This window comes from Panthera tigris, chromosome A2 (genome assembly GCF_018350195.1).
Source record: "Panthera tigris isolate Pti1 chromosome A2, P.tigris_Pti1_mat1.1, whole genome shotgun sequence".
NCBI classification, from domain to species: domain Eukaryota; kingdom Metazoa; phylum Chordata; class Mammalia; order Carnivora; family Felidae; genus Panthera; species Panthera tigris.
This window is the reverse complement of record NC_056661.1, coordinates 21,652,033-21,661,096: the sequence shown is the minus strand read 5'-3', so window position 1 is coordinate 21,661,096 and position 9,064 is coordinate 21,652,033. Positions and strand designations below refer to the sequence as shown.

At 53.9% G+C, this 9,064-nt stretch overlaps 1 protein-coding gene across 1 annotated transcript in view; it reads right to left on the bottom strand.

Moving 5' to 3' along the window:
- Positions 1 to 1,940: 1,940 nt before the first annotated feature.
- Positions 1,941 to 9,064, bottom strand: part of PRKCD (protein kinase C delta) — a 29,777-nt gene continuing 22,653 nt past the window's right edge. The window contains exons 11-19 of the mRNA XM_042979159.1: positions 8,919 to 9,006; positions 8,602 to 8,699; positions 8,257 to 8,430; positions 7,976 to 8,067; positions 7,310 to 7,372; positions 6,161 to 6,299; positions 5,809 to 5,997; positions 5,077 to 5,205; positions 1,941 to 2,671 (exon numbers count right to left, since the gene is read on the bottom strand). Coding sequence (XP_042835093.1) covers positions 2,513 to 2,671; positions 5,077 to 5,205; positions 5,809 to 5,997; positions 6,161 to 6,299; positions 7,310 to 7,372; positions 7,976 to 8,067; positions 8,257 to 8,430; positions 8,602 to 8,699; positions 8,919 to 9,006 — 1,131 coding nt within the window. The 3' untranslated portion in view covers positions 1,941 to 2,512. The remainder of the gene's footprint in view (positions 2,672 to 5,076; positions 5,206 to 5,808; positions 5,998 to 6,160; positions 6,300 to 7,309; positions 7,373 to 7,975; positions 8,068 to 8,256; positions 8,431 to 8,601; positions 8,700 to 8,918; positions 9,007 to 9,064) is intronic.

Sequence of the window (9,064 nt, the reverse complement as noted above, 5' to 3'; positions counted from 1 at the left end):
GGTGAGGGGGCTGAGCTCACTGCTCCGTTTGCACACCTACTTGGTAGATGGAGGGGAACAGTCTGCCTGCTTCTGGACCCCCAGGTTTCAGTGTAAATGTGGTTCTGGGCCCAGCCACAAGAGGCATTTCCTGAGGCTGCCGGGTCAGGCCTGGCACCTACCCAGCTCTGACAACAGGCCTGGAGCTGCACAGCCTCCCAGGGAGTTTGGCAGCACCCTGGCCATTGCTTCCCCTTCCCAGGCTGCTTGAGGTGGGCTCCACAGGCCCAGCCCCTGCCCTTTCCTGGGCTCTGCCTGGCCCCGTGGGGTACAAGCATCAGTCCTTAAGGGGCTCCCTAAAGCCAAGAGCTCCTCAAAGCGGCAAGATTGTCCCATTTTACAGATGAGGGAACTGAAGCTCAATGAAAAACCTCGTGGATGGCAGAGTGAAACTCAAACTCCAGGCTCCTGACTCTCAGCACCACGTTCTTCCCATCACCCTCTGCTGCCTCTGACTGATAAACCACTCATCCCCACTCCACACAGGAGGAAGCTGGGGCTCTCGGTGCAAGGCTCTGCCTTGGAGCTGCAGAACAATGGAGAGAGGCTTGGAGTTCAAACACCAACTGTACTTTTGTTCTAAACTCACTCTGCACAGCCCCACGGGGTCTCTCGGGGCCTTGTGTGTATTGCAGCAGAGGTAGGGGTCAGAATCCCCCAGCACAGCCCATGCCACGCTGTCTCTTCCACCTGACCGTGAGTCCCACTTCAGGGCTTTTCACTGCTGTTCAGCAGAGGGGGGATTCAACAACTGCTTTCCAGAGAGTACGGCTGGTGGATGGAGAGGGGAGGGGGACTTTAGTCTCTCTGGGGAGAGTTTGCTGCCCCCATCCCCGCAGCCCCCTCCCCTGGCCAGCACCAGCCCCACCTCATCCCACCTCTCTCCAGCCTTGGAAACTTGTACCTCAGCCCAGAAAAATGAACTTGCTGGAAGTCAGCTGCCTGGCTGTCAGGGCCAACCAATCAGGCACTGGGGCATTTTGCCCACCTCCAGGGATGAAGGGCCAGGGGCTGGACCAGGGGGGCTGGAGGGCAGGCCCTGCCTCAGGCCTGTGGCCCAGAGAGGGGGGGTGGTAGAGAAGGGGGGAGGAGTAGGGGAAGAGGCTGAGAGGAAGAAATGGGAAGCCAGAGGGAGGGAAACACCGAGGTGGCGGTAAGGGAGATCTGCCCATGCTCAGGGGTCACTGGTCGCCACCTTTGTCTCTCGGAGCCAGTGTCCTCACTACACCGCAGGCACACTGGAGCATGGTGCTCAACCCCGATGCAGCTGCTCAGCATGTTCTCATCCTTCTTCTCCCATCCTGCTCCCCTCCCCTTCCTCAGGCAGGCAGGGACTCTTGAGAAGTAGATTCTAGAACTCTAACACAGACTTCTCTGTGGCAGGGACAGGGAAAAATAGCGATGAGATACAGAGTTCCATCTAGTTATCACCTCGCCTTGTCCCCATTTTACAGTTGAGGAAGCTGAGCTTTAAGATGATTAAGTGATAGGCCCATGTCTTTTGGCTACGCTGGGATTTGAATCTAGAGGGGCCTGAAGCCTCAGCCCTATTTCCTTCCTCTTCTCTGTCCTCTCCAGTCCGGGCCAGCCTCCAAGACTTTGCTCATGTCTCTCTGCTCTTCCAGACTGGCCCTCACTCTCCTAACACAGTCTGTGGTGGGTCCCACCTCCTCCCATCGCCCCACAGACACATTCAGGACTCCCTTTAGCCACCCAGAAAAAGGTTTCTGCTTTAGGCCCAGGGCCTTAGAGGCACAGGAAACCCATAAATACAAACACATTTGCATGAAAACCCAGGCGTCTGTGTTTGCAGCTAACAGCTCAGCTTCCGGGATAGAGCTTCCAGAAGTGGGAGCAGCGGCCACCAGTGTTCCTGGGACAAATGTGTCCCGACAGCCAGGTCAGTACCATTTGGTGTTTATTCAGACACACAGATAAAAGAACCTGGTGGTTCAAACAGCTTGTGCTCTTTTTTGTTTTTTGTGGTCACATATATGTATCTGTGTATATATGTGTATATATATACATATATATTTTAAAAAATCAATAGATCGCCAGTCCCTCATATGTTTCTTCTATACTGAGCAATATATACAGCCTATTATATATATATATGTGTGTGTGTGTGTGTGTGTGTATAATATATTTTTTCAATAGATAACTACATTCAAGTAGTGAAACACAGGATTTACAATTTCCCTCTGATGGCAGAGGAAAAGCAAATTCACACATAGTTCACAGAAGTACCATAAGAGCCCAGCCAGACAGGAGCTGAGGCCCCTCCTGGAGGTAAGGGGTGGCAGCAGCAGAAATCAGACAATCACACTGTTGCTCATTGTTGGGGGGGGAAGGGGCGGGCAGGTACCGATGAAGGGGGACGCCCAGTCTGCTCTGCCTCGGGCTGGATGGGCAGGCTGTGCTGGCTGACGCAGGCTTCCCAGCTGGGGAGGGTTGGGGGGCATGTCTGGAAGTCTCACTTTTCCAGGAGTCTCTCAAATTTGGGGTTCACGAAGGAGAAGCCAGCAAATGCAGTTTGATCCATGGAGTCGATGAGGTTCTTGTCGGTGTAGGAGAGGCGTGCCTTCTCGTTCAGGAACTCCTGGTCAAAGTTGCTGTAGTCTCCAGGGGACTTCTGTGGGCAGAATGCAGGGGCAAGTGAGTGGGACCCAAAGGGTGGCCCTCCAAAGGTTCCTGAGTTCCCAAGACTGCATCCCAAACACCTCAGAATCCCCATAGTGCTGGGCCAGACCAGAGCTGGCCTTTTTTTTTCTTTAATGTTTATTTTACTTGTTTTTTTTTTAATGTTTATTTATTTTTGAGAGAGACAGAACATGAGTAGGGGAGGGGCAGAGAGACAGGCAGACACAGAATCCAAAGCAGGCTCCAGGCTCTGAGCTGTCAGCACAGAGCCCAATGCAGGGCTCAAACTTGTGAACTGTGAGATCATGACCTAAGCTGAAGTCAGATGCTTAACTGACTAAGTCACCCAGGTGCCCTGAGCCAGCCTTACTAAGAACAGAAAAGGGAGTCTCTCCCAAGAGCCTGAGAGGAGCCCAGCTGGATAGTGGGTGCTATCTCACCAGGGGGGATAAAGGAAGCCATCAAGGAACTCTGGCCCTGGATAAGGAGAGGTGGGCATCATCCTGAACAGGGTTCTAGCAAACCACAGCCCGTGAGCGAACCCCACCCACCAAAAGCTTTAAGAATGGCTTCAAAAAAAAAAAAGAATGGCTTTCACATTTTTAATGTTTAGGGAAAAAAAATCAAAAGGAGATTAATATTTCATGATATGTAAAATTTAAATGAAATCCAAATTTCAGTGCCTGTAAATAAAGTTTTATTAGTATAAGACTATACCCATTCGTTGATAAATCTTCTATGGCTGCTTTGAGACTGGCCTGCAAAGCCTGAAATATTTAGCACCAGCCTGTTCCAGGAAAAGTTTGCCAACTCTGCTTCTGGCGATACAATGGAATGATACTAGATCTCAGGCTGGTGGCCTTCAGGCCAAACTGAGCAGGTAGGTACAATCATTTTGACTGGTACTGGGTTTTTAATGGGATTTGAGTCAATTATTTTATTTTTTATTTTTTAAAAGAATTATATATATATATAATGTTTATTTATTTTTGAGAGAGAGAGACAGAGCATGAGCGGGAGAGGAGCAAACACAAAATCCAAAGCAGACTCCAGGCTCCGAACTGTTAGCACAGAGCCCGATGCGGGGCTCAAACCCACAAACTGTGAGATCATGACCTGAACTAAAGTTGGACGCTTAACAGACTGAGCCACCCAGGCGCCCCTAGCCAATTATTTTAAAATTGGACAATTTGACATAAAAACCCAGATTTCTGGCTTTTGAAAACTGGCAGAGCAAACAGCCTTGGCCCCATTTCCCGGGAGGTCCACTCTTGGTACTGAAGCCCCTCGGACAGCTCGCCAGAGGCCCCATAATTTCCCACTGACGGCCCTGCTGACCTACACACCAGCCCTGTGTTTTCTAGTGCAGAGAAATAAATCGGCCCCTCTTTCTAGCAAAAGCGAGAGACCGAAAGCAGGCTGTGTGGCCTTCCTACAGCTGGCCTGGCCTGGTGATACGGTGCCCAGCCCAGGGGCCCCCGAGTTTGAGACCCCTGGAGCAAGGGCGATGCTCTCTGGTGACAAAACACAAATGTGGGGCACATTACACAGGCTGCCTGCCTGGGGGCAGTGTGTCCTGACAGAGACAAAGGAAGCGAGAGGGAAGAGCTATGGTCAGAGAAGGGCTATAGAGTCTAACTTCTTACCTAAGAATTCTGGCCCCAACCTGCCTCTGCTCTCCTGCTGGCTCCTAGGTGGCCTCTGTAGATTCTGGGCTTTTGTGTGAACATTCCTCCTCTGTCTGGAATGCCTCGCAGCTGCCCTCTGCCTGGCCTAGTCTTCCCACCCTGCCCATACCCCACTTCTTCTCAGACCCACTCTGTTCTCTACATCTGGGCTCCTGCTGACAGACCCTCCCACCCCCACCCAGTGACAACTGGTCATGTGTGGCCTTGTGACAGCTCTCGTGCTGTCGTTTCCTATCACAAATGATCATCAGTGTGCAAGTGATAATCTCCCCCAGGGGCTGGAGTTTCTCTGGCTCTGGGCCTGGGAGTGCAGCTCAGCATGGTACCCATCAGGCACTCAACAGGCAGCCAGCAGGCTCCCAGCATTTCCAGTATTTCTTGGAAGACAGATGGGAGGGAGGGAGCGAGGTCTTAACTCTGATTCCCACAGCCTAGTCGCCTGCATACAGGGGGCCCTAAAGAATGTCTGGATCTGCAGTTCCCACTGTTTCTTGACTGACTGAGTGAGGGAGAGAGAGGGTAAGAACACAAGGGTAGAGGCTGTGACCGAATGTGCACGTGAGGCCGGGAAAGCAGGTTTGCTGGCAGAATGGAGAGGAGGAAGGCATGTAAATGAAGCAAGAGAGAAGCAGAGCAAAGGAGATGCCCAACAGGAAGGCAGCGGAGGGCAACATCCAGTAGGGGCCCCCATGGGAGTGGGATCACGTACCACTTTGGGCTTGAAGGGCGGTTCCACGGCTCGTTTCTCCAGAAGAGTCCAGTTGATGGTCTTGAAGAAGGGGTGGATTTTGATGTTCCCTGTCACTCCCAGCCTCTTGGTTGTATCCCTTTCAAGCAGCTGCAACCCAGTAGGGGCCCTGGTTAGCACCTGAGGGCTGCAGGGAGGCCAGAGCCTCCACAAACCCCCCGAGCAGGCCCAGGGGTGCCCAGGCGGGTCTAGTCCAACCCAGCAGCACAACCCAGGGCCCCTGGAGCCAAGAGGGTCCTCTCTGGCCCCGCTGCACCGCTGGGCCCCTCAGAGATGACAGTCCATGGAGTAGGGCTGCCAGGACTTCCTGCTGGTGGGACCGTGCTTAAAAGCAGTAGAGTTCATTGGGTGTTTATTGTCTGCCTGGCATAGACCTGAGCACCACACGTTTATGGTTTTTTTCCCAAAAACTCTGTGAGGCAGTTTCCCCTGTAGCCTCCATTTTGCAGACAAGGAGACAGACTCAGCTGAGCTTCAGCTTATGACCCTAAGCTCATAATCACCATACCAGGCTGACTCGGCGCAGTGGACTCAGGAGCTCCCGGGAACATGGAGAGCGAGCGATACCCCCCAGTGTGTTAGGACCAGAGCATCAGTGAGGCTACCATTCCAGAGATGAGGGGCTTCTGGCCATCCCACGATCTGAATGTGTACTGACCCCTGCCCCAGCCAACCCAGCCCGGGGCCTCCCACCTTCTCCAGGATATCCTTGGACTCCTTGGTGATCCAGCGGGGATAATGTGGTGTGTCCACACGGATGGACTCAAACAGTTCGTCCTCATCGTCACCATGGAAGGGGGACTGACCAATGAGCATCTCATAGAGAAGGACTCCAAAGGACCACCAATCCACGGAGAATGAGTACTTCAGGCCCTGCAGAATCTGGGGCAGGAGAAGGGGTGCAGGAGCTGAGAGGTGCCCCAGGGCATGCGCAGCACCCACCAGGCCTCTTCACCCTCCTAGCTGTGGCTCGGACATCACAGTCCCCACCCCCACTGAGACAAGGTATCTCACTGGGCTGGTGGCTAGGACGGTGCCCACTCACCTCGGGGGCGATATAGTCAGGGGTGCCACAGAAGGTGCTGGCCTGTTTCTCCCCGAAGATGTTCTCCTTGCACATCCCAAAGTCGGCGATCTTGATGTGGCCATCCTGGTCCAGCATCACGTTGTCCAGCTTGAGGTCCCTGAGAGGATGGTGTGGGAAAGGGAGTCATCAGGGACCAATCCCCCTCCTCTCCCCTCAGCCCCCATGGCCCCATTTCCAACCCTGTAAGCCTAGGAATCTCCCCAAGGGGACAAGGGAATGACAAAGAGGCAAGGATGCAGAAGAAGAAAGACGTGCTAAAAACGGGTGTTCCCTGCAAAACACCTGCTGGTGTGCTACATGCTGCATATACACCATCCTACTTCCTAAAGCCCGAATCGAGGCTCAGAGCGGTGATGTCACTTGCCCAGGGTCACCTAGCTGGTCAGCGGTGGAGGCGGCCCCGAGCTCAGTTTGGTCTGACTCCATGAGGGCAGGGACCACATCTGCTCTACACAGTCTGTGGTTGGAGGAGGTAATTTACGCACACGGTAACAAGTACCAGAGAAGGGCAAACAGCACAAAGTCCATTTTCCCTAACCTCGATACCCAGAGCAATCCCAGGCACGGACAAGCACATCACCATGTGCCGCTCACCCCCACCTTCTAAATCCTGAATCCTAATATTCAAGGCACACTGTCCCACGGATTAGTAACCCACCTGGCAACGTAGCTTAGCCCCGTCCCACATCAGTGCACAGAGTTCAGTCAGCCTTTCTGACGGGTCCTTACTAATCCACTGCAAGACGGGACTGTCATTTATTAGGTGAGAATTGATAGAACCAGTCCCTACTGATGGAAGCTTAGACTGCTCAGATGGGGCCTCGGAGCAAGATCGATTGCTCCAAGGAAGGGAGACACTACCAGGCAGTGCGTACTCCCACCAGTGGAACCAAGTATGGGCAATGAGTCCCCAGTGCCTGGAGCTGGGCCAGCCTCAGCAGAGGGGCCACAGGAATCCCAGCAATGGAGTAGGAGGTTTAGGCAAACACCCAACTAACAACGGACTCTAAGCAGAGATAGGGCCATGGCTGGGCTGGGCCTCACTCAGAGCATTGTGGGGTGGAGCTTTCCCTCCTGAAAGGCTCCCAACCACTCCCCTCCTCATACCTGTAAATGATCCCTTTGTTGTGTAGAAACTGTAGTCCACAGACGATCTCGGCTGCATAAAACCTGGATGACAGAGAGAGACGAAGTGTTCTGGGATTTCCGTGACCAACCCCTGCTTCTTCCTGGGCCCTCACCCCTATCCCCAGGGTCAGGAAATGCTGCAAAAAACCCCATGGGCCACCTGGGTCTGATTAAGCACATCTTGTATCAGGCAAGAGGGGGAGGGGGCCTGGCAACCAAAAAGAAAATTATTAAGGAAAAGCTCCAAATGAGACAGTTCTGTCATGAGTGTATACATTTATACAGACATACACACACACACACACACACACACACACACACACACACCACAGAGTTTGGGAAGGGGTACATACTAGTCTGGGGTCCTGTGTTGTACACCAGGGTCCTGTGTTGTACAGCATTACCATCTGCAAGGCTGCCCAAGCTGAGGCTCAAGGAGCAGGGGACAGGACCCCAGTACGCCTGTGCTGTGCTGTCAGCCAGAGCTCACTCACCACCCATGGCTTCCCATATGGTGGGGATAGCCCCAGGCACCCCAAATCTCTCCAAGCCCAGCTCTAGCCCAGGCTGGCTTCTCCAGGGACAGGGAAGAAGGAAAAGAGGGCAGACCAGCAGGGCTCCTCCCCCCACAGGTCCCTCACATACGTAGCACGGTAGAGCTCGAAGCGGCCTTTGTCCTGGATGTGGTACATCAGGTCCCCCCCGTTGAGGAACTCCATCACGAAGAACAAGTGGTCCTGGGGTGGAAAGAGCGGTGAGCAGAAGCACAGAAAAGGGCTGAAGCAACTCTACTGAGGGCTACCAAGGGCGGAAGGAATTAGGGGACAACTCTGCCCTGGAGGACACAAGCAGGGGAGACATGGCCCCGCTGGGAGGCCAAGGGGGGCTGTGGCTCCAGACACAATGACAGTGGGAGGGCTGGGTACCTTGGTCTGGAATGTACAGAAGAGGTGGGTGAGAAAGGGATTCTCCCAGGCGAGTGCCAGCACCCGCTTCTCCACCATGGTGCACTCCACATCATCATCGATCAGAACCACGTCCTTCTTGAGGGCCTTGACCGCAAAGAACTCCTTCCTGCCCTTCAGCTCTGCAAGCAGCACCTGATGGGTGGGCAGGATGTCGAGCGGGGGGAAGGCCAGGCCAAAAGCTAGGACACCACAACCGTACCCCATCAGGAAGAAGCCAGGTAGGGTGGGATGCAGGTGCCCCTGGGCTCCTGGGTTCCTGGGCCCAGGTCCATTGAGTTGCCCCAGGGCCAAACAGCCCCTTACCTTCCCAAAGCTGCCTTTGCCCAGGACCTTGTGGAAGGTGAAGTTCTCAATGTTGCACCTGGTGCTGCCCTCCCAGATCTTGCCGTAGGTCCCATTGTCTGCCCAAGAGATGGCACTTTAGACTCAGGTGTCTGTCTGCTGAGTCCCCTCCCCTGGGGCCAAGTGGTGGGGTGGGGTAAGGGGCCTCAAAGAGGAAGGGACTCCCTCTCCAGGGGTGGTGTCTCCCTTCAGGTCTCAACAGTAGAGGGAGGTTGGGTCCCATCTTGGGTCCTAGTGGGGAGTGGGAACTTTCCGGGGGGAAATGGGCCCAGCTTCACCTGCGACAATTTCTCCAGAGATTTCTGGCTTCTTCTCAAAATTCTGGTAGATCCCAACGGGCTCTGTTTCTGACTTCCGGAAGGGTCTCTGGAGGAGAGGGTAGAGGTTAGGGAGACATCCAGTCAGTCATACCAGGATCAGAACT